We start from the raw sequence: 26630 nt of genomic DNA on the forward strand, positions 1-26630 counted from the left end.
GAACGTATCCGTTAGGACAGTGCGGGGAAATTTGGCGTTCATGAGCTGTGGCAACAGAAGACAGTCGCGAGTGCCTTTACTGAAAGCACAACGCCTAAAGTGCCTCTCCTGGGCTCGTGATCATATCGGTCTGATCCTAGACGACAGGAAAACCGTGGCCTGCCCACATTACTCCCAATTTCAGTTGGTGAGAGCTACGAGTGTGGCGCAGACCTCACGAAGCTCTGGACACAAGTTATCAACAAGAAACTGTACAAGCTGGTGGTGGCTTGATTATGGTGTGGGCTGCGTTTACATGGAGTGGACTGTGTTCTCTGGATGTTCGGCTACTTCGAGACCGTTTGCATCCATTTACGGACTCACGTTCCCTTGACAATTCGCTATTTCACCGTGCCACAAATTTTATCGCGACTGGTTTGAAGAAGGGACATTACGAGCGAATGGTTTCACCACCCAGATCGACCGATATAAATCACATCGATTGTTTATATGACGTAATCGAGAGATCCGTTCGTGCACAAACTCATGCACTTACAAAACTTGCGCAATTGTGGACGGTTATAGAGGCAACATGGCTCATTATGTTTGCAGGGAACTTACAACGACTTGGCCGGCAGTTGTAGTTTAAGTAGTTCTAAGTCTAGAGGACTGATGACCTCAGATGTTAAGTCCCATAGTGCTCAGAGCCATTTGTACCATTTTCCAACGACGTCTTGAGTCTTTGCCACTTCTGGTTGCTGCACGACACCGGTCAAGAGGAGATTCGACACGATATTAGGAATTATCCTGCGACTTTTGTATCTCAGCCTGTGTTCATTTTGAAGGTTTCTTCCCTTTTGAGGCTCAGCTTTAGGACAGGCGTGCAGAAGTTGGATATTTATCTTCGCAAAGTGACGTTGGGTACTGGCTTTTGACGAGAAGACAGGAAACACTCTGCGTTTATAGTAAAAAACAATTGTGTCCAATGTGCAATGAAAATGGACATTGACAATAATACCGCCCACACTGCTGTATTGAGTAAATAAATACATTTTTTGACTCGATGTCGCATACAGTTTTCACTTATGGCGTGCCGTTAAAATGTTTCCTCGCTTCTAATGATAGAGTAAGTACACAGCATCACGCTAGGAACATAGATGTATAAGTTCTGGTTGCCTGACCTGAAAACGAGCCTGAAGAGGTCTGTAAAAGAATTGACGGAAGTAAAAAAAGATATTTATATGTAATACATAAATAAACATAACTTCTAATGATAGAGTAAGTACACAGCATCACGCTAGGAACATAAATGTATACGTTCTCATTGTCTGACCTGAAAACGAGCCTGAAGAGGTCTGTAAAAGAATTGACAGAAATAAAAAAGTTATTTATATGTAATACATAAATAAACATAAGTTGCCCAGTCACTAAAATTTAATCATCTATTTATGATAAGTTTCAGAGGCTTCGCTACATCATCAGTTGCCAGTTCTAGTGTTCAGTTCATAATCCTTGCGTACGGGGCACCAACGATATCGAAATTTTGAGAATGTCTTGAATTAATCACTTTCATTGCACCCGCTTTAGGTGAATTAGGAGAAGTACGACTACCTTCAGAACTGATGTCGCATATCTCCAGTCTAGTGCTAAAAGTTTTGTTTTTACTAATCTGCTTAAAATAGTTGAAAATGAAAGTGATTAATTTAAGAACAGCGTGGAGTGTAACTTCTAGTTAATGATTCTTACAGGAACAGTGTGTGATGTATAACAGGTACATCATTCCGACACTTATAATAGAGTATCTGGAAGGTCTTCTTTTCATTTTAAATTTTTGAAAAGAAAGATAACAATACAAAACATAGGCAGATAGTTAATTTCAGATTTGTACTGAATTCATTGCTGATGACAACAGCTACGAGTCGCTGTTCATTTGAGTCTCTGTTTAAAAGACTTACAGTAAACTTAATTGTGATACACTCCATCGATTGGCCCAAAAATAACACAAAAATAACACAATTTATGTAATTTTCAAATCAGAACCAACTGAACTACAACTATGTCAGTCTCTGCCTACGGTATGCATGGTTGTTAATATATGGTCGGCGAAGAGGGGGTTTATTGACTGTATCGCTCCAGTTTCCAATCCACGAATGTCAGTTGTCAGAGAAAAGCTGCTAGTTTCGTTTCATGTAGCTCTTCAGTACTTCATGTGAGAATAATTGCGTCCTGTGCCAGACCCTCTATCGAAGTAAAATCTTTGGCAACAACGGGAATCCAGCCATTCTCTGTCTGTTAATCAGACAGATTCAGGAGTTTTATCACAGAACCCGGCTGTTAATCAGTTACCAGTTCCAATGAACTCCGCGTCCTCCACAGTCAGGAAGAACTTTGCCGTGGCCTTCCTTCGGACTTGTTATGAAGTGTCGGGTGTATATCTGTGTCGGGTGGATGACTGTGACGACTGCATGTACAGTGTTACGGATGAAGGGAAGGGAGAGGGGAACACCCGGTGCCGTCACATGGCCAACTCCTCTCCTACAGAACCAAGGGGGCGACGGAACTTAGCGTCCCCATCCGGCGGACTAATTACGAGCAGAAATGTCACATGCCCTCACTTCATGAAACAATGTGGTTTGGAATATAATCCAGGACATTGGTGCAAAACTATTGATTAGGATCCTTACGCTACCATCTTTCTTCTCGTTGCCGGTCAGACACTTGCAGTGTAAGTTTCCTACCACCAGGACTAGAAATGGTTTGCCTCCGAGTCGAACGCAACAGCACAGGCATGTGTTAGCGACCTCGGCTACGGGAACCGATACACATATTAACAGTACAACAGATGTATTTATTGTTTTCCGACAACCTACTTCCTTCTTTGTCTAAGGTCTTATAATACACTCAATACATAATAGCACTTTCTTTAATTCTTGGCTCTAATAATGCCATACTTAGTTTATGCAAAGTAAATTAACAATAAGTACGTAGAAGTTACTGTATGAATTAAAAACAGTCTTGGTTGCAATTTATTCTGTTATAAACAGCTCTTATCGCCTTCTTGGGGCATCTTCAGATTACCTATAGGGATGACAAAATAAGAAAGCACGATTATAAATGTGAATAAGGAATCAACATTTTATAAAGACCCTAAAACGGTTCTGTGCTAGATTAAAGCACGTGTAGATTCAGATGAACGCGCAGTGACCTTGTCAAAAACAACTAATATAATATCGTGTAACCGCGGGGTAGAATAGTAAAAAAAATAATAGAGCTAAACATGACATACGTTAACAAAGTCGTACCAGGAGGCCAGAATGGTGCGATGGTAGGATCACACCCACACTCACAAAGAAGATATTATATTAGTTGTATTTGCCGAGGTCTTTATGGGTTCATATGATTCGACGATTGCTTCAGTCTAGCAGAGGGCTGTTCCGTGTTTCCCTTTTTAATGTCGTAATAGGAAAATTTTAAGCTTAGTAATTCCTTACTCTCATTTAGAATTGTGCAAGCTAAGACCATAAACTAATTTTAGCATACTTTGCTACCCCTCTAGATAATCTTAAGATGTTCCACGAATTCGAAAGGCGATGTTAATAAATAAATTGCAGCCAAGACTGATTTTAATTAAAGCATTCCACATATAGTTGCTATACCAGACGGCCTAATGAAGTGGAAGATATTTTAAATTACAAAAATTACTATTCAATTAAAATTTCAGTATTTATCGAGTTTTGCTTGTACTGAGTAAAATAAAAAAAACATGCAGATTTTCTGCTTATATTATCTCTATATGGCTCTTCTAGTATGAAACAGTAAACCCCCGATTCTGTAACAGCCATGTATAAAACATGTTCATACTTCGCGTTACTTTACAAACTAGGTAATGTGTTAAATATTTGGCATTAAGCATATGAACGAGAACAAGTTGAGAAGGAGACTGAAATTATGTGTAACGTTTGTTGGAATTTGCTAAGTGCTCTTATTGTCAAATGCTGGATGAGTTTATCCCGGGTAATTTGCGCTCCGTTTTGAGCAAAAGCTAATTTTTCACGCATCTGAATGTTTATGACGTCATATTCCCTAAACTATGTGTCGTACAATATTATAATTTGGCAGATACATTCATTAGTATGTGCGGATATTGTCTGCAGAAGTGTTACGAATAGAGATAATACGAAAGAAGTAATAACTTAAAACATCATGCCAGAAGCGCTGATTTTACTGCATGAACAGTGAAAATTTAGTAAGCGATAGAGGCAATTCATTTTGTAGGGGATTATCAGCGAGAAAAAGTTTCGTAAATGATTGAAATTATGTGTGTATTTGGTTGCAACTAAGCTTTCTCATTCACGAATACTGGGTGAGTTCTACATAGATACTCGCACGTGGTGAGTTATTACGCCTCAACACATATAAACAGATTCTAAGTGTAACACTGGTCTCATTGTATTAAAATAAGATTATACCTCTAATTACAACATTTAATTGTTTTAAATTCGACAGTAACTATACGAAAAATTAAAAGTCAATTTCTGGTTCCCTCTGGAGGCTGTCAAGATAGCCAGCCATGAACGGTGTATTTAATGTTCGTCATTTTGAGAAACAAATAAATTATAATGTGATGTTAAATTAATTCGAATCACTTTATCATAATACTAACTTTCAAAATATTAGACCAGATGCTTAGGTGTAAGGACCTTCTCGTCAACAGGCCGAATTTCAGTGTTTCGAAGGACAGTAACAGCATGCAGCATCTTCGAGGACTGTAAATATGCATTGCCAAACATGGCCGCAAATTGAGACAGTGTGATGATTTATTCCAGAATTTTAGCCGGCCGGCGTGTCCGTGCGGTTCTAGGCGCTACTGTCTGGAGCCGAGCAACCGCTACGGTCGCAGGTTCGAATCCTGCCTCGGGCATGGATGTGTATGATGTCCTTAGGTTAGTTAGGTTTAATTAGTTCTAAGTTCTAGGCGACTGATTACCTCAGAAGTTAAGTCGCATAGTGCTCAGAGCCATTTGAACCATTTTATTTCAGGATTTTATCCTAAACAGCCGTAGTCACATAATGTTAGTGGTCGCCTTCCTATTCTGAACGATTGGTATGGGCTGTGCTCTGTCATAAAATGAGCCCCATACCTGTAATGGTTATTGTGTGGTTTATGTATAATCCCCCTCGGGTATTCAGAAAGGAACTGTAATTAGGAAAAACTTGCAGGACTTGTAAAGTTATTGATTTAAAGGAAAACTAAAAGAACGTATGAAAATTCATATTCTGTTTAATTCGACAAGTTTCGATATAGTACATATCGCTCTTTCCGTGCTGAATGAAGTCTTGTGGCTTGCCATGTCTCTGATGATATCCAGGAGATATAGGTAGATAGCATTTCCTTTGGGTTGTAGATAGACATAAAGACATAAGAAAAATAAGTGCCTTCAAAGATACACACCGCTCACTGTTTTAAGAAGTTATGAAACATACGTTGATTTCGAAATTATAGTCCAGTGTCTTTTTTCGTTAAGTTACATAATATTTTCTGTGTATTGTAGTTTATCTTCAAATCTGATACCTCAAGCTACATAAACATTCCATTAGTTGAAGTAACCCTTTAAAAAATAATTGCAAGGCAGATAACGAAGAAAGACTTTTGGTTTTATGTCAGTAACCTCTCTACTTCCTTTCTCCAGCCAGCACTCCCCCCCCCTCCACCCCTAACCCATCACCTATTCTGTAAATAACTGTGATATATAAATAACTTCAAACGTCTGAAGTCTTTATAATGAAATAACGTGTTAATTATTTCACTGTAAGATTGGAAAATATTTGTCTGAAGACGCAAAGCCCTGATTATTGGTTTTATTACTTTCGGATTACTGACCTATTGAGTGCTGAAAAAGTCAAGACAAAACATGGATATGTTGTAAGTGAAGTGAAGTTCAAAAATAGATTGAAATTTAGTTTAGACTTTGTTAGAAGTCGCTAACCGCTTCCATTATCAAACACTGAATGAATATTTTTGTATGTCCATCATTCTCATTGAATGTTTTAGGGATTTAGATTGTTCACTTACGTAATAAAATCAAACACCTATAGTCGTTCTTACGGCGTTATTTAATATATGTCTACCAGTTTCGGTGCTTCAGTACACCATCTTCAGGCCTTAACTGACGCTGACGGAGCTAACTGCAATCGTGGAGCGATTACATCAGTGTTCAACATCTATGAACTGGTTTCCGCGGTCGAACTGAAACAACGATGTTGTGTCTCCAATCATAAACTGGAGTTGGTAGTTGGAGAAACAGCACCGTTGTTACAGGGAGTCTACGAAAACCAGTTCATAGGTGTTGACCACTTATGGAGTCGTGTATACGACTGGAGTTAACCTTGTCAGCGTCAGTTAAGGTCTGAAGATGGTGTACTGAAGCACTGAAACTGGTAGACAAATAATAAATAACGTCGTAAAGATGAGTGTAATTGTATCATTTTATTACCTGAATGAATATTGTGCGGGTAATTTGCGCTCTGTTTTAAGAAAAGTTAATTTTTCATGCATTCCAATGCTTATGACTTCATGTCTACTAAAATACCTGGCGTACAATGATGTAACTCTGCTGGTACATTCTGCAGCCTATGTGCACATGGTCTGCAAAAAACATAGCGAATAGAGTTAGCAGTAAAGAAGTAACGAATTAAAACGTAATGCCTGATGCTGAAGATTTCCTGTATCAACAGCGAGATGCAGTAACTGTTGTGGTTGGCAGGAGAGCCAACCTCTAAACATTCATGGTGGTGTCTGATTGTACTATATCGTGTCTCCCACCCACTTTCGCGCAACGACGCTCTGAGCGTGTTTTTTAGGGAACTAGTTTGAACCTGGGACCTGTTGCTGGTAAGGAGACGCCAGACCACACATGACATGTAGAATTCAGAAGAGTTCAGTGAGACTAGCGATGATATAACCAAATACTAGATGATCTCAGCGTCAGCTCCACTGCACTCCCTGTAAAAGAATCTTGATTCTAACTAAATATAGTGGAAAGGGTTCAAGGCTTTCCTATTTTTAGTTAGCTGGTAAAATAACGTCGAAAAAGCAGTTAAGTTTACCATTGGAAATTTATTCTAATCACAAAACATCGTTTATAAATTGCACTATTGATAAAAGGAAATGTTTTAATACAGAATGGTAAAAACCAACTGCGTTCAACAAAAATGTGAACGAATATTCCCTAAATAGGTTTCCAAGTTCTACAATCGATCGAAGGATGACCTATGCCATATCACATCTATAATTTAGGTTTAAATTAAGTTTCACAAAAGAGAAAACTATCAAAAATGGTCTACAGTGACCCTCAGTTATCTTTAATTACTTATCTAACTCGTAAATTACAGTGGCTGATGTGGCTTCTCAATAACTATAAAATAGAAAAATCATCGCGTTTCAGATCTGTTCTTCAAGTGGCAAATGTGAACACCATGAGTTTTAATTAACGATCGACACTAGTATTACGCAAAGAGGGGGTGTAACAGATGAGACTTCTGCAGTTCTGAGTGAAGCCTTATGCGCTCAAAAATGCGGCATCGCGTGCGTTCATTACCTTGTCGGTGTTTAGGCAGCGTCAGGGCGACAGCGGCCGGCGCACCAGCCGTCCAGCTCGCCGTCTCGGAACCAACTCCTCTAACTTCTCCTTACTACAATTTACCAAAGTTAGTTTAAAAAAACTATCTGGCTATGTTTTCATCTGACCAATCAGGGTCTCAATGTTAACCTTAAGCTCCGCCTACAAAAATTCTGTCTATCCAATGGGAAACGTTATACTTTTCATGGTGGGGCAATGTTTTTAAAGTTTGCAACGTAACAGAGACGCTAAAAAGTCTCACGCTAAAACCTGCAGCTAGTGTGGTCCTTTTAGCGTTATCGTGAGATCTATACTGCTCTTCTGGAGGGCTCTATCTTTTAACATGGGCTGGGGAGTGATCCTAATGTAACAGACACGCGAAAAAGTCTCACGCTAAAACTTGCGGGTGGTAGTGGCCCTTTTTGTGTTATCGTAAGATCTATACTGCTTTTCTGGAGGTCTCTAGCTTGTAACATGGGCTGGGGGTTGTCCTTGACATACCTGAGACGCGAAAAAGCCTGACACTAAAACGTGCGGGTTGTATAGTTGTACAGGAAGGCTCATGGCGTGGGTGCCCAGCCCCTCCCCACGGTTCTGCTCTCGGCTTCTGTCCTCGTTTCTCCCCTCGGAACTGCGTCTGCCTCACGGTGGGAAGGTACGACATGCATTTAGGCATTCTTGTGTTAGTCTGTGGTATTCCATTTGCTCACTCGTTGCTCGTATTACTTTGGTTAATTTCATGTCACGATTTATTCGGAGCTATGTGACATACTAGTAAATTTGCTTATTATGTAAGGGTTTTCATGTAAGGTGTTGGATTTGCCTGACACCTTACAAATCGTATCGTTAAAGGAGGCCGATATGCACGCGTTTTAGCTCACGCAGGCTGGCGTGAGGTCTGGAACATGACAAGGGAATTAGAATTGAGAAAAACGGACGTAGCCTGTGGAATACTTAACTTTAATCCATTAATGGAGAACGTCGCTCTTTATGGTACATGATTCACAATATCAATAGTACGGATACTGGCGCCTTGCTAGGTCGTAGCAAATAACGTAGCTGAAGGCTATGCTAACTATCGTCTCGGCAAATGAGAGCGTACAAGTCAGTGAACCATCGCTAGCAAAGTCGGCTGTACAACTGGGCGAGTGCTAGGAAGTCTCTCTAGACCTGCCGTGTGGCGGAGCTCGGTCTGCAATTACTGATAGTGGCGACACGCGGGTCCGACGTATACTACCGGACCGCGGCCGATTTAAAGGCTACCACCTAGCAAGTGTGGTGTCTGGCGGTGACACCACAGTAACAAACAAACTTTTTCTTTCCTTTTATTACTTTGTGTGCGTATGTGTGTGTGTGTGTGTGTGTGTGTGTGTGTGTGTGTGTGTGTGTGCGTGGACGGGCGTGGGAGAGGGGGCGGATTCAGCGAGAAAATTTTTCTAAACGTTTTGAAATGATGTGTGAAGTTTGTTGGAAGTCACTAAGTGTTCTTATTCTCAAATACGGGACTAATACACTGTGGGTAATTCGTACGCCCTAAGTTCAGTTGCTTCATGAATAGATTATGACAACATTCAAAATTTTTAACCTTTGTCAGTAATTACATGAAATGTTGCAAAACAGTATTGGTTGCCACCGTATGCCGCTACAAAGAGAACCTGCAAGTGTCACTGTGCGATGGGGTGACTGTTTTAGCAAATGTGTGATCGAGTGATTGTTTCACCTTTTAATTTGTATGGATATTGCTCTCCCATACTCTGTGGAAAGTAGGCGTGGCTTCACGTTTTTACTAATATACCTACACAAATGGAATTTACTGCTGCTTTTCCTCCTCTTTTATTCAGAAATGCACCCTAATGCGTCCCGAAATTTTTCAGACTAAGTGGAGCGTGTGATGGGCCTGCAGTAAATTGCCGCCTCGTCGTCGGTGGGCGGTTTCAGATGGGCATTTTAAATTCCTGCTTATCTGGTCGCTTTAGGAGTCTGTGGCAGAGACGTATGGCGGTATCCTGCAGCTTCCGCATTTGGCCGGGGGCCAGGACGCGGGGGTTGGGGCCATCCTTAGCTCCTGGGCGGAGGCGAAAGAAGCTAAGGGGAAACAGAAGCAGGCGCGACTCGGAAATATGGAGCTCGATTTGTTGTTACAAGATCTTCGTCTTACGCACTCTTGAGAATGGATGCATCTGTGTATTTCTTTTCTTATTTCTTTTCCCAGTTCTCATTTTCTTACTCAACAAAATTGTGTGGCACCTACCATACGGGAAGCCCTAAACCTTTGAGTGATAGGGTGGATGTAGGTGAGGGGGAGGGGCTGAATTAAACATGGGGTCATCATCATGAGACGCTGAAGGCAACGCCTTGTTGACACCGGTATCTATCTCTGTCGATCGCAATCTTTACCATTAAGCAGCAGTTGCTGCAGCTCATTCTACCTCTAGCATTTCGTAATACGAATATTCTTGGACTGTCTAGTAAATTTTCCCCAGGATTTGTCCTCCTAATATGTTAGATCGAGTGGCTGAGCGGCTCTAGGCGCTTCAGTTTGGAACCGCGCGACCGCTACGGTCGCCGGTTCGAATCCTGCCTCGGGCATGGATGTGTGTGATGTCCTTAGCTTAGTTAGGTTTAAGTAGTTCTAAGTTCTAGGGGACTGATGACCTCAGATTTTAAGTCCCATAGTGCTCAGAGCCATTTGAACCATTTGTTAGATCGAATTAGGTGTCCAGTCAATTTAGTTTCTCTGCTCTGTATTGTTCTCACCACTTTAATTACTATTAATACTCGTTTATTAGATTGTCTACCACACCAGGATGCTTTTTGTGTCTCTTCTTTGTATCTACACCCCTACCGCTTTTCATTTTTTTTTTTTCATTTCTATCTTCCCCAGAATCCATCCTTCAAAACCATACCTTAAATTGCTTCAAACAAAGTTCCTGACGAACTTCTTTCTTATTTCTGTAGTAACGAGATGATCCATTAATAAATTATTTTTACTTTGGAAGGTTTATTTAGTCACTGAAGTTCTTCTTTTAATATTCAGTATCTCTCTTGCAAGCAGCGAGAAGTATACTTACACCAAACTTGGTTATTTTACTACCCTCATAGGAATATATCTTACCTACTTTGTGTTTTATAACTTATTTCAGTACACGCAGTCGTGATCGAATTTAAGTTGCCTATTTATATTTTTGGATGACCGGTAACCATCTCTCGGATATCATCGGATCCTACGTTCTATGAAGAGGAATAAAACATAATGCTCAGTTGCAATCAAAACGGACACTAAAATAAAGTAATGCAATAAAATAAAAAAAACGGCAGCTGACGTACCCTTCTCGACCGTAGGAACCGTTGGCGTGGAGCACATCCATTTGTGCAGGCTTGGAGAACATTCCCATATACCGCTCTGCTGCCAATGGTTAAATAACGGAAGCCCCGCCCATTGTCTCTAGTATAGCTCCATTGGCAGCCAATGGCCTTGAGACCTGGTATCGTTGTGCTAAGAACATGCATTAGATGTAAAATTATTACGAGTATTATGCACCGATGAGCCATAGCGTTATGAACACCTGTTTAACAGCGAGTTATTCCACTTTTCAAACACAGTACAACAGAGATTCTGCTTGGCGTGGATTCCACAAGCCCTTGACAGGATTCCAGATGTATGTGGCACCAGTTGACTAAGCACAGGTCAAGCAATTCCAGCAAATTACGAGTTGTGGTTTAAGGGCACGAAGCTGGCGCACGTTACCTGCTCCAATGGGCAAAGATCAGGCACAATTGCTGGCCAAGATGTCAATGTGTATTCACTACAATTCTCCTGAAACCATTGTAGCAGGATTCTGACCATGCAACACGACAGTGGCACACCAACAGGTGACCAGCTTCGCCGGTTCAGAGATTCTCGTTTCCGGCACAGAGCCACAACAATGTGTCCTTACGCAAACCTGTTCACCTCAGTGAATTTCCGGATTTGCGGCCCTTATCTTTGCTATAATGATTGGTCATTCGTCTCTCTTCCACTTACATCCTTTCCTTACTGCGTCACCAGATCGCAACACCACCGGGAGGCATTCAAGTAGCGCTCGGTGGTGGTCATAATATTTTGGCTCATGTGGATGCATCTAACAAATGTTCTTCGCACAGAATGGCAATAAGAAGTGTACCTGCCACCATTGTTTTAGTCCTAAATAACAAAATAAAATTATCAAATATGAAATATTGTCAGTTAGACTGTAACAGGGTCAAATATTAAGTTAGAAAAGCAAAACAGTATTGCAAAGTTCGGTGTGAATGTGGAACTAAAAATTCACTCTTAGTACGAGCACAGTTGAGTCTAGACATTTCTAGGAAGTATTGAAACATCCCCTTAGAAAATGTTTATGGATTACTGTGCTTGTAAACCTCTTGCGTTATTTGATTTTCAAACAGCTGAGCCAAACAGAACGTACTCAGACATTTCTCTCTTTACTTATTTTGATCATCACTAAACTGACACACAATACGATGTTTTTAGCGCAGCTCAATCTGACTTTCAATAATCCCTACAAAAGAATGGCCCTGAATAACAATAACCTATACCTTTCATACCTATACCTTTCCAGATCGTCCGCTCTCAAAATTCTGCCATCTCTCTCCCCACATTCACCGCTACTGGCGGCTCACCTCCAACTGCACAACAATACGTGCCGTTCACATCCAACTGCCCAACACTACAATAGCGAATATTCCAACATTGCAAACCAGCCATAGACTGCACACAGCACAGTCAGTGATTTTCATACAGAGCGCTACGTGGCGTTACCAACATAAAAACCTAAACAGCCTACTTACAGTATGTTACTTAAAATACAATAAAAGAAATAAAACTTTCAAGGTAACATTCTAGCACCTTAATTTGAGAAAATTTAACATTCGTGAAGAGACTCGTTTCAGTTAGACAACACCGTCAGATCTCGCGACGGAGTATGTTGTCCATGTTGACCTTCCCTTACCTGTAGCCCATCGCCACTAACTAAACTGTTGAAGTTAAACATGTGCAAAATGTGTAGAGTAAGGGAGATTACAAGTGGCAGCAGGAGCGTCGGTTCAAATGGCTCTGAGCACTATCGGACTTAACATCTGTGGTCATCAGTCCCCTAGAACTTAGAACTACTTAAACCTAACTAACCTAAGGACATCACACAACACCCAGCCATCACGAGGCAGAGAAAATCCGTGACCCCGCCGGGAATCGAACCCGGGAACCCGGACGTGGGAAGCGAGAACGCTACCGCACGACCACGAGATGCGGGAGAGCGTCGGTTACTCGCGTTCGGGCAGCTGTCATGTACAGATAGGTGACCGACGAATCTCATCGGTATTAAGCGCAATATCATGACAGTCAATATTTCGCCGAGGGACTGAAGATAATTCGCGAGCGTACCGGAGCCATTTCATAGTCTCCTTTCTCCAGTTGGAAAGACCTTAGATATCCATTTCCTAGCTAGCCGAGGCGTTCTCCTCCACCTCTCAGTGAACCAATTGTCTGTCTCCTCACAAATGCTGTGTTTTCTACCTTGGGCAGACTAAGTAAGGAGACGATAAACCTCTACTTGCTCCCAGCTGTTTAGTACACTTTTTCTTTGTTAAGAAGATACTGTACGAGCATTTGAATTACTCGTTATTTTCCGGGTTCTTTTGCTGTAATGTACAGATACTACTTTAAGTCGCACATTCCAGGCGAATTGGGATGTAATTAGCGTGCACCTTCGTGACGTGGAAGTAACATGCATTGGGTCTTCCAGCTAACGCGGCTACTACAAGGACTAATCATGTGAAAAGAAAATATGTCTGGCTAAATTTACTTGGTTTCGTAAGCCCTTTTTGCCAGCCGCTGTAGCTGAGCGGTTGTAGGCGCTTCAGTCCGGAACCGAGCTGCTGCTACGGTCGCAGGTTCGAATCCTGCCTCGGGCATGGATGCGTGTGATGTCTTTAGGTTAGTTAGGTTTAAGTAGTTCTAAGTTCTAGGGAACTGATGACCTCAGATGTTAAGTCGCATAGTGCTCAGAGCCATTTGAACCATATTTTTTGAAAGCCCTTTTTGATTATGTAACTGAAAATCACTTGAACGTTTATGGGAGAAAACTAATACAACGGTCTGTCACTTTTTTTTTAATCGCGTGTTGTATTTTTGGACCAGAATAGCAGATCTGTAAGAGAGAGATTTCGATGAAATAATTATAGTTCTGACAACAAATAATATTCCAGAATGAGATTTTCACTCTGCAGCGGATTGTGCGCTGATATGAAACTTCCTGGCAGATTAAAACTGTGTGCCCGACGGAGACTCGAACTCGGGACCTTTGCCTTTCGCGGGCAAGTGCTCTACCAACTGAGCTACCGAAACACGACCGGTACTCACAGCTTTACTTCTGCCAGTATCCGTCTCCTACCTTCCAAACTTTTCAGAAGCTCTTCTGCGCAGAAGCTGTGAGTACCGGACGTGAGTCGTGCTTCGGTAGCTCATTTGGTAGAGCACTTGCCCGCGAAAAGCAAAGGTCCCGAGTTCGAGTCTCGGTCGGGCACACAGTTTTAATCTGCCAGGAATTTTCAACAAATAATATTGTTAAAATATATTGAATATAGTTGGGTACTTTTCTGCTGTAGTCACGACCATCTCAAAGGTGCGCCGCACTGATGTTTGCTACGCCACTCTCAAAGGAAAATAGCGTCAGCATGATAAGGGCCTCTTGATGGACAGTGAAGTAAACAAGTTATGTTACATTCCGTCTCTCACAGAGATTTGTTATTCCTATCAAAATCTTATTCAAGTCCATTAAATGCGTTATTTTCAGTAGCATGAGCAGGTGCGGCCTATGAAATTGCCGTCTATTTTCTTGTCACATCTAAATTAACCTAGTTCTTGCAGATGCCAGAATTACGTGGGAGTCCAGCGTAATCAACGCTAAACGAACGTGAGGTGGTTACGGTCTTTAGTCCGAAGACGGGTTTGAAACGGCTCTCCACGCTAATACATCAAGTGCAAGATTGTTCATCTGTGTAGAACTATTGTAGCCTACACGGGTTTCACAAAAGTTACCATGGCTAACAGTACGTAGGCTCAAATGGCTCTAAGCTCTATGGCGCTTAACATCTTAGATCATCAGTCCCATAGACTTAGAATTACTTAAACTTAACTAACCTAAGGACATCACACACATCTATGCCCGAGGCAGAATTAGAACCTGTGACCGTAGCGGCAGTGCGGTTTCAGACTGAAGCGCCTGGAACCGCTCGGCCACAGCGGCCGGCTCAGTATGTAGGAAAACGAAGCAAGAGATATTGTGCATTCATATAAATGATTTGCTTGGATGGCCAATGGATCCACCTTCTTCATTGCGGATGTACAAATGCGTCCGACCTCTTGTGGGAACTTAAGCGTAGCGAGCGTGGAGGAAATGGATAGAGATAGCAAATAAGTTGCGCTCGTTGGGAAATTGTATAGGTCTAGAGGCGTGTCAAGACGATCAGCGCAGCCAGTCCGGATGGCTGGATGGCGCAATGGTTAATGCATCTGCCTCGTAAGCAAGAGATGGCAGGTTCGAATCCTTGTTCTCAACATACTTTCACTCGTCACCACTGATTCCGATTAGTGCCTTTCATTTCCTTTCTACCCGTCCACCCTCAATTTACATAAAACGTCACAGTGTTTACTTCTTCCTCTTGATTATGACCATCCAAATTTATTACTTCGTTTGCTTTAATGCTGGCTCAATGTACTGAGCTAGCAAGTTGTCCTTCTACTTATAATTTGGTTTACGTACAAGTTGTAGATATCAAAGGGTGCAGAATACAAAAATCTCAATCTAAATCTTCAAATTGAGGTTTTCATTTTTTTCAGTCTACATTCTAAGATAAGTAGCAGGGTCAATGTTGTTTCGCGTGTTCCTGCATTTCTTAGAAACCCAAGCGATATTCCTCAACGTGGACATTGAAACGTCCCCTTTGAAAAATTGTACAGGACTGGGCTTAAACTGACATACAATATTTTTTTTTAGCGCAACGCAATCTGACTTTCAATAATCCCTACAAAAGAATGGCCCTGACTAACATTAACCTACACCTTTCACAAATCACTTACCTCACAAAAATCTTCGTTACTCGAACTACTGCAATACAGCGAGCGCCATTACTGTCAGCTAAATAAAAGATTCAAACTACTGATGGCACTAACTACTGATAGGCATAGTTAGCAAATGAAAGATTTTCATAGAGAACAAACAATGTATTTACCTCAATAGTGTTCAAAAGTCATACTGTATATAGCAGTTCATGACATCCAGTCTTACAAATTTCAAAACTCCGCCATCTCTCTCTCCACATTCACCAATACTGGCGGCTCACCTCCAACTGCGCAACGCTACGCGCTGTTAACATCCAGCTGCCCAACACTACAATGGCGAGTATTACAACAATGCCAACCAGTCACTGACTGCACACAGCACAGCCAGTGATTTTCATACAGAGGTGGCGTTACCAATAAAAAAAACCTAAACAGCCTACTTACAACATCTACCAGTAGTTCCATTCTTCGATAAACAATTTGTTTTAGTATTTTAAAGGCATGACTTATTCAGCTGATGGTTTGGTAATATTCACAAGTTTCCTTCCTAGGAATTAGAATTACTGCATTCTACTTGAAGTCTGATGGCACATATATCTCGTATAACTTGGTGAAACAATTTCGTGATGGCTGATTCTCCTATAGCTGTCAATAACTGTGAAGTGATATCGTCTAATCCAGGTACCAGTTTACAACTTAGCTCCTTCAGAGCTCGGGAGTTACCTCCTGTTATTGACATGCCCCGAATTCGGGAATGCGACTGCTAGAGCTCAAGGGCCATCAGGAACTGCGACATGGACAGCTAATTAGCGAACTTGTCGCTGCTAACTGAACCGTAACTGTGGATTTGACGGTTGACAACGACCCCTCTGGCATCGCTGTGTCGCGGAGTTTCCACAGCCGGTGGCAACCGCTGATGGAAGCCGTCGAGATGACAACTTGGCACTCAGAAGTTTGGGGGACGCCGAAATTGCCAGTGTTACCCCCAGGCGCTGGACATCGGGTTCCTATGAAGCAGCCAAGCGGAAAGGGGCAGCGCAGAAGTTCAGCTCCGGACGTCGTCGATAGACGTTGCCGCTCTATGGCCGGCAATGGGGTTTTGTTCTAGAAAACGAGCTTTGGCTCAGTAATTTATACCGATATCGGTAACTCTGGGGAGGAACATTAGGAGCGCAATGAGTAAAATTCGAAAGCATTGTGGGATACGTTGCATGGGGGCGTAATTATACAATGAAAATAATTTTAGGATCTGTGTGTCGGATTACGAAGTCTCGTAACTGGTTGGCCCTGAGTAGTATTAGTACGCAATCTGACTGCATAAAACAACAATAAAGAATGAAAGGAAATTTCCGTTAACACAATTCATTAATTATGTCCCTTGCAACCATAAAAGCAACTAAACAACAAGGCACAAGTGTAACTGTTCTGTGTGTGTGGTAGTGTGATTCAACGTACACTTATCTGGCACGGTTCTTCCTCAATGCGACAAGAAATTTTAAACACCATTTACAATGAAGTAATCAAAAACCAGAAATACCATAATTGAATTACAGTCTAATACATGAACACGAGCCAGATGCTTTGTTGACTGAACCTGTGACCAAGAGGCATTGTTATTTAGGAAATTTGAAATAAAATTTTTTTGTTACCTTCATATATATAGACGAAAAATACACTGTGATCATTGCAACATCCCCAATCGAACAGCATCTGCTGTCTCGCCCAACAGAACAACTGCACACAACATGCTCTCAACTAGTACTGCTCTCGGCATCCTCTCAACAAGCACTGCCCACGGCAACCTCTGAACTAAAACTGCCCTCGACATACTCTGAACAACTACTGCGCCAGTGAAGGCGGCGGAATAATACTCTTTGGCGCAATCTCTGGCGCTGTGACTCAGTGTAGCCACCTTTCAACGTCTTACACATGCCCGCGTTGAGCAAAGTTTCATGGGATGGGGAAGCCTCGCAGCGGTACACTAGTACTGTTAGACACTTGCTACGAAAGGAAAGAGAGATAAGACATAGACTTAAGCAAAGGAAAAACCGTGCTGGCTATGAAGCATTTCGCTAGAGAGTCCTTCTATAGATTCTGAGTGACTCATTCCCTGATGACGACGATGCAAGTAGAAATGAAAGCTTTCAATTTTAACGGAACTGGACGTGGCCTGTAAACTGAGAACTATTTATCTAAAAACCTTGTTGACAAACAAAATCTGAACGTGTCCAACTGAGCGTGGTAAGAGCAATGTTACACAGTTAATATTACGAAAATAACTGAAACAATTCAATTCCTAAGGACACTTCAAGACTTTCACATAAGTTAAGTGCAAAGTGTGACTTCATCAAACTCATACAGAAGCTATTATACATGTTCCATGGAAATTCTCCGACTGAAAGAAGTTTCTGTTAGCAAAGAGGTTTTCGTTGACAAATTAGGAGAAGATATAGTTGTCGCAAAAATATGGTTTAAGAAAGCATTGAAGTGGGTAAGCAGTTTACTAAATAATGACAAACAACTGGATGTGCCAATACAAAATGTGTTGATCATGTGTGAAAAATGCTTTATCGAAATGAGTACTTAAGCAATACCTGATTTTAGAACGATATAAAGGAATGCCCACTATAGACGGCCATAAGCCGCTTTGGACATTTCCTGCATTTTCTGTTGTTCTTAGATATAAGGTTGTGTTTTGTGTTGCAAATATTTCACGTTCTAAATATTTAAGTGTTGTATAATATTTAAAGCTGTTTGGAAAGTATTGTTAATTCTTCATTGACAGAAATTTTGTGGCGAGGAAATGAGCATATTTGAAAGCTACATAAGGTGTGGATGGTTGCGCCATGCTTCGACGTTCGTGCACGGAAGAAACGGAGGTAGAACTTATACCACGGAATGTATCATAGTAGCAAATGAATTAAGATTCTTTAATGTCTTAACAGTTTGGTCTGTCTTGAATATGGGAATATGTGTTACTTTCCAATAGCTTCTGTTTCAAAATATATTTAACTTGTAACTGGTTTTTGATCATGTGCTCTAAGGCAAAAAGAACGACGCACCACGAAGTATATACCTCTAGATGTATACCTGTCTCGTAACAGCTCGGTCATTGACGTGCACATCAAATTCAGTCACTTGTCACTGCCCTGTGTCCGGTTTGTATTAGACTTACGAAACGATACACCACGAAACACGGCAGGTGAGATGTGCCTGTAAGACAAGCATATGCTCACTATTTCAGAAAACTGCATTATTTATTCAAGAGAAAGAGCTTCATGAATTGAGTGAGTCAATAACGTGTTGGTCCACCTCTGACCCTTAGGCAAGCAGTTATTCCTTTTGGCACAGATTGACAGAGTTATTGGATGTCCTACTGAGATATATCGTGCAAAATGCTGTCCTATTAGCCCTGCAGATCGACAAAATCCCGAAATGATTGGAGTGTCCTGCCCATAATGCTCGAAACGTTCTCAGTTGGGGAGGGATCCAGAAATCCTACAGACCAATGTGGGGCTTGGCAAGCGCAAAGATAAGGGGGAGAAACTCCCGTCTTGTTTACCTGCCTGAAATGTAAGATCAAGATGGCTTGGCATGAATGAGCCGGCTGGATTGGCCGAGCGAATCTAGGCGCTACAGTCTGGAACCGCCCGACCGCTACGGTCGCAGGTTCGAATCCTGCCTTGGGCATGGATGTGTGTGATGTCCATAAGTTTGGTTTAAGTAGTTCTACGTTCCAGGGGAGTGATGACCTCAGCAGTTAAGTCCCATGGTGCTCAGAGCCATTTGAACCATTTGAACCATTTGGAGTGAATGTAAACAAAACGGGGCGTACAGTGCGATATACATACCTCTGTGCTGTAAGGGTGTTACAAATGACAACCAAAGGGGTCCTACTATTAAGCGAAATGGCTCCCCTGGTCGTGAGGCCAAGGCCGATGACACTCATGATGGTACCACACCGCTGTCCATGCTGTCTGCAGATAGCTCTTGGGCCTGGAATCTCATTGATTTGTGTAGAACTGTCTTTAGTAATGAGTCCTGCATCGAACCAAGCTCGGATGACCACTGAAGACCTCCTCATGCTTGCCAAACCCTACCTTGGCCAGCAAGGTCGCCGGGTCTCTTCCAATTGAGAAGGAATGGAGCATTATCGACAGGGAATTCCAATCGACTGAGAATTTTGACGATTCATCTCTACTGGTCAGAGTTTGCTCGATGTCCTCAGCGCTGCAGTCATGGACGGTGCGTCTGGTCCCGGCGGAAATTCGAGTCCTCCCTCGAGCATGGGCTTGTGTATTTGTCCTTAGGATAGTTTAGGTTATGTAGTGTGTAAGCTTAGGAACTGATGACCTTAGCAGTTAAGTCCCATAAGATTTCACACACATTTGAATATATTTTTGATGTCCTCAGGAGGACATCCAACAACTTTATCAATCGGTGCCAACCCTAAGAACTGCTTGCGGGAAGTCCAGAGGTGGACCAACACATTATTGACATTCTCAGTTTTTTTTACCTCTTTCTCTTCATCCAGTTTATGCCAAATTGTAATCATTTGTTTGTCTGTACTCTTACATCGCATACACCGATTTCCATCCGATTCTGATAATTCCTTCGTGGTATGTCGTGTTTTTCTTTGGAAGCGAAATTCTAAAAGTGTAACAAGATATAACAATCTCCTCTTTGTAGTCTTCGCAGTTATTTGTGAGTGGGTGTGTTCTTAGGATGCTTTTTATATTTGCTTGTGGTTACATCTACGTTGCGCTCAACCCACATATGATCCACATCATCATCGTATCGTATCGCATTGAGTACAGTAGTTACGTTATGAGGTTACAGGCATTGAAGTTCTTGATTAAAGTGCACTTCATCGAAAAATTCCCTGGAAATTAAGAAGTTGTGTCAAATTCTGATTGAGAAACAAAATGACTCCTAACTTACATTATGCTGGGGCATTACGGGCCGAAAACCCGAGAGCTTTCAAATTAATTTATTTCACCAACTTTGTCACTTTCACTCAGCGTTCCCTCTGTCTCTCCGTGTTCCGCAGACGACCGCGCCCTCCGCCATGAGCGCGTCAGACGCCGCCGCAGCCGCCGCCGCTGCCAAAGCCAAGAAGCTCAACCTGGAGCGCGCCACCAACTTCATGAGGCAGTTCCGCGACCCCGACAGCCGGGAGCTCAAGAAGCTGTCCGCCAACCAGTTCATGGAAGTCTGGAGCCATTACGACAAAGACGGTAAGTCGCCGACACCTCGCCTCACTGCACTATGATAATTCTTCACTAATTACTTCAGTTATCTGAAAAACCCTTAGAAGTTAAGCGATTCCGAGACATTTACTTGTTGTTTCAAGGTAAAAAAGCTTGTTACTTTCATTGGTTGGTACAGAGTTCAGAGTAGTGCCATGGGCTCTTACTCTTCAGCTGGTGATTGTAGTAATTATCGTCCAGTTAGTTTAGTTGTGAACGTATGAATTACAAATCGTCACCGACGTTTCTTCAGCCTCTATTGGTTTTTGCCGCAAGTCGACAATCGTCAATAGATGGCGTAAATATTGGCAAAACATGAATCAGAATCCATGTGAAATACCAACTGAGACGAGAATTTTGGGTTATCTTACCATAAAGGATGACGATCATTTATTAATCTCGTGCAGTAGTCAGTCATACAATTGTGAATTACTCGTTCACAGAATGGCATAACTCGTGCTTCTAACTCAAGCAATCGTCTTTATAGCCTGCACTACAAGATTCACATTTTAGATCAGACTTCTAATAAATTACCCCCTACTCAGTTATGAGTCCAGAAAACTGAGTGGGGCTAGAGATTACAACTGATAACCACCCCCACCAATGCTAAGGGGTAGGGAAGGGCGGGGGCGGTACTTCATTCCGACCTTTTGAAAATATTGTAATCTAATAAATTAAAGTAAATTGTAAAATTTTGAAAATAATATTGTTTTTTAATGAATTCTTCTTCCAGATTCCATTAATCTTTTCAATTTTTCAGTAAGACTTAACCCAAAAATTTATGTATTAGTACTAGATGTCACTTTCACAGTGAATGCCATACACTGTTTTGAGGTTCAGGACATTACTTAGACATCAGTGCCTCTTTAAAAAAACATGTAGCTGAAATAAATCAATAACACTTAATGAATTTTTTAAAACTGTTCAATGGTGGGCGTAAAGTACGACGGTAACCCCAAAAGTAAGGTCTCCTTTTTTTTATAAGTGCATAGACCTGTTTATTTCTACAATGGTTTACATCAATTCACAGCTTGAACATTTAGCTATTTTTCTACATAATCACCATTTATGTCGATGCATTTTTGTAGACGCTGTGGCAGTTTTTGTATGCCCGTGTCATACCACCTCGCCGCCATGCTTTTCAGAAAGTTACGAACCTCTTCTTTCACCTCGTCGTCGGAGCTGAATCGGTTTCCGGCCAAATGTTCTTTTAACCTAGGGAACAGGTTATAGTCACTGGGCGCCAAGTCAGAACTATAGGGTGGGTGGGTGACTAAGTTTCGCTGAGACTGTTGCAGGAGAGCAAGGGTTTGCCGAGCGATGTGTGGGCGAGCGTTCTCATGGAGAATGGGTACGGACTTGCTTAACATTCCTCTTCTCCGGTTCTGAATTGCCAGTTTGATTTTTTTCAGTCTCTCGCAGTACCTGTAACCGTTAATTGTGGTCCCAGCGATTCAGCCCCGACGACGAGGTGAAAGAAGAGGTTCATAACTTTGTGAACAGCATGGCGGCGAGCTGGTATGACATGGGCATACAAAACTGCCACAGCGTCTACAAAAATGCATAAACAGAAATGGTAATTATGTCGAAAAATAGCTAAATGTTCAAGCTGTAATCTGATGTACACTATTGTAGAAATAAGCAGATCTATGTACTTATTAAAATTGGGAGACCTTACTTTTGGGATTACCCACTGTCTTCTCGCACCTCCCTACCCTTCCATGGTAATGCGCGTTATTGAACATATGTTAGTATTGCTAGGGTTAATACTGCGACTTCAGCACAGTAACTACTCTGGTCTCCACCAAGAAGGTGACATTGTGGAATGATATACTTCAGCAGTCTGCCGCACTACACGCCTGCACAACTTGTGAATCTTCTTACACGTATCTTACGTGTAATTGTACTGTTGTAATATGCTCGGCCAACATGAACATGCTGTAATACAATTAATTCAGTATGGAATTCAGTAGACCGAAACCTAAACTTCAGCTGGCTCGAAAGCGAGTCGCTTCTGGCGAGACTTTACGCTTTGGTGTTTCTTCTAAAATTTCTTACCACGACTGTACGACTGTACAGGTTGGGCCGTAAGTCAGTTGCGAAAAAGAGGGAAACACAAATTTATTATTGAAACAGAAGTACATGTAGAGTTCAATGCATCACCAAAAGTTGCTCAGAGTGGTTTCCACGCGGTTCTAACCAAACGTTGCTTCTTTTCAACATTATCTTACAATATGCGTCACAAATCTTCAGGGTTGTAGGTTTTAAAATTCTGATTCCATTCGTTCCTTCAACTGTCAAAATCACAAATCTTGACGGAATAAATTAAATTTTTAATATACGACTCATTGGAAAATACGTCGGTGTGATATATGGGGATCCTTCAGGGCTTTCGATAGTACCCCGTTTGCCAAACCATTAATTAATGTTTTCATTTGGGAAGTTTGTCACAGTTGCTCCATAACGTAGGAGTGCTCCATCTTGTTAGCATAACAACATTCCCTTAACCGGTTGGAGATCTACATCTCCACCGACATGTCTACTCAGTAATTCGTGTTTAAGTGACTGACAGACGGCTCATCGAACCCCCTTCCGACTATTTCTCTACCTTTCCACTCTCGAACAGGGCTTGGAAAAAAAAAAGAACACTTAAATCTTTCCATGAGAGCTCCGATTTCTGTAATGTCGCCAATCCGACTTAGGCGTTTTTCGTAGCGTTGTACCAACTTTCCAATACCCTAGTTACAGAAAGCACACGCCAGTGGTGTCCGCCAATTCTCTACGCTGGCCTACAGCTCGTTGTCTATGCCAAAATGTTTTCATAGCCAGCGGGTCATGTGAGCAGAGATGAAGCTCAGAGGGAGACAATCACGGGCTGTATTGTTGGTAATCAATCATTTCTAACTGAAAACGATGCAGGAGCATCTTCATTACCCCTACAGAATTCGGCTGAGAATTGTCTTGAAGAAGAAAGCCCATGACAGTTATGTAATGTTGGCTGCATTGCTTCAGGTGAAATTTCTGACCAGGCCCTCGTACTTGGAGGGAGACACTATTATTCTAGGTATCTTTATGTGCTCCCTTTGTGCTCAGAACTAAAAGGAACGACGTAACGCCATCGACGGGCATACTAGAGACACTGCCCAATACACCTGTGCAAAACTTCATCGGATTTTCACTGTGGTTTCCATTTCGCGACCTATCGTTCCTTACTTTCTGAATAGACCTCGTAATTGGGTGTCTACTCATTGCATTTTTATTTCGTTTTGATTACAAAGAAAATGCTTACAGTATGGTCTAGTCTTTCTGAATACACCAGAACTGAGGAGTATATGGTCTCAGGCCTCTAACGAAGACCATAAGGGGTGTCTTGCTGCGTCCCGAGAACATGAAGCTTCGACATATTCTTTGGAATTCACTCTGAAGGCAGGCGCGATGTACTTCGCTCCCACGTAACATCACACGAGCGGAAATTCTAAAGGGAAATGGTGCAGTTGAGTGATTTTTTTATATCCCGAAACCCGCTTATTCTTAACACTTTACCATTTCGCTTAAACGTGTACAGTTCCCGGTGAGCTCATGTTACGCCTTGGCCGTAAGGAAAGCACAAGGCTAGACGCCGCGTGTTGCCGGCGTGTCGTTTGGGATTCGTATGGCCAACTCTATGTGATTTTCTCACGAGTTAGTGAAACAAACAAGCCCTTCGCTCATGTCCCCAATCATACTACTTGAAACGTTGTACACAAAGAAGTTTCATAAGTCAAAAAATAAACACCATGTATTTGAAGTCTCCGGAACAACAATAAACAAATTTCCGGGCCATGTCAAGTTTCTCACCTAGTGTTACATTTTATCACGGTGGATGAAGTCACTTTCACTGCTGCGCACACAACTAAATGACAACAGTAGTTGTCTCTCTGAAAAACGATCGGAACGTTTTACACCCGTTCAATTCCCCGACGATATAGGTACCCTCACAGAGAAGTACATTTCGACCATAAATATCAACAGCGAGAACACGAAGGTTTATCTTTACATCGTACATTAAATTTACAATCAAATACGTTGGCTCTTAATTGCAAAAACAGGCACACTTGATAACTGCCGATTACAGTGCCATCTACCATGAATAGAATGGAATAGTTTTGGGTAAACAGTACGTATCTTTGGCGTTGAATCCGAATAGACAATAAAAATTGAGGGGGTTACCATTTGAAAATACGAAGTTGATCCCGCCCACGCACAAGGGTTGGTTTATAGATGGGCAGCTGTAGCGCAGACAGATGTCCCCTTCACTAATATTAACTTTTCAACTAGAGCATTTTTTTTTTTTCGTGCAATGCTTCGTTTTCGAGATATTTAGTTGTCACACGTGAAAACAAACACCCTCTAGGTGTACAAGTTTCAAAGTCCTTGTGTCAAACGCCTAGGGGTGGTGATAACGCCTTAAGGAACAACTTTTATTAGAAACAAAATGTTTGTTGACGCTGCCCATCGACGCCAGTTGTCTTTACATTCGATTCACCGCTGCTGGTACGGCGAGAGTACGCACAAGTAGCATCGGCACACTACCAACCCCAGTAAATTGATAGAGTGATTTTCAATAAGAAAACCTTAAGACTGAGAACTTTTCTCCATTAAAGTCTGGATTCTGGCGGATTTATAGTGACAGTGTTTACTGTGAATAGTGAAGAACTGTACAAGCCGACCGATGTGACCGAGCGGTTCTAGGCACTTCAGTCTGGAACCGCGCGACCGCTACGGTCGCAGGTTCGAATCCTGCCTCGGGCATGGATGTGTGTGATGTCCTTAGGTTAGTTAGGTTTAAGTAGTTCTAAGTTCTAAGGGATTGATGACCTCAGATGTTAAGTTCCATAGTGCTCGGAGCCATTTGAACCATTTCGAAGAACTGTACGACTAACAGCTGGGGAATTTGACGCTGCCATCTGGGTATTAACGACAATACTGCGCATAATCCTGCACTAAGTGAATACATTTTTTGTTTAGCACAACTCGCCAGGTAGCTATCACCGTTGCGGAACATTAAAATGTTTCATGTCTTCTTGTGATATAGCCTGTACCCATCATCACGCTCCGAAAATAAATATGCGATTTTGCATGGCCCTTCCGAAGATGAGCTTGAAAAGGATCGAAAACTACATACTGGAGGTGAACAAATAATTGATACATGATTGGTCGCAGTTATTTGTAATTAAAATGAATTGATGGCTATTCACGCGTCCTACATACAGCATCACATAACGGATAAGGTTATCCTATTTACTTATCTCTGAATCACGAAAATGATACTCCTATCCAATTGTGGTTTACATGTAAGACTTCATAAAAAGGTAAAACAACAAACACTCTTTGGAATAAACCATTTTATCCACTCGTCATCCCATCTCTTTCCGCCATCTCGTGTAGCGTGTGTCCATGCGAGTGCAAGCAGGGGCGATCCACACTTCCCCTGAGACGAAGTAATCACTGATGGTAAAATAAACCGGCGAGCTGTGAATTCAGGTGGTGAGGCGGTTCTGAGCCAGGATTGAAAACTGTTGCGCGTGGGAGGTGAGCGTCAGACGCTACCCACACAGCGGTGGAGGCGGCGGTAGGGTGGAGCTGGAGGCGGGGCGCCGCTGCTTATTTGGCACGTCGTTCTACGGCGTTCGTCGCCCCGTG

At 42.0% G+C, this 26630-nt stretch overlaps 1 protein-coding gene across 1 annotated transcript in view; it reads left to right on the forward strand.

Annotated features, from left to right (window-relative positions):
• LOC126278893 (calbindin-32) overlaps positions 1–26630 on the forward strand; it is a 1341317-nt gene that overhangs the window by 638881 nt on the left and 675806 nt on the right. The window contains exon 2 of the mRNA XM_049979167.1: positions 20750–20936. Coding sequence (XP_049835124.1) covers positions 20750–20936 — 187 coding nt within the window. The remainder of the gene's footprint in view (positions 1–20749; positions 20937–26630) is intronic.

This window comes from Schistocerca gregaria, chromosome 6, assembly GCF_023897955.1.
Source record: "Schistocerca gregaria isolate iqSchGreg1 chromosome 6, iqSchGreg1.2, whole genome shotgun sequence".
NCBI classification, from domain to species: Eukaryota; Metazoa; Arthropoda; class Insecta; order Orthoptera; family Acrididae; genus Schistocerca; species Schistocerca gregaria.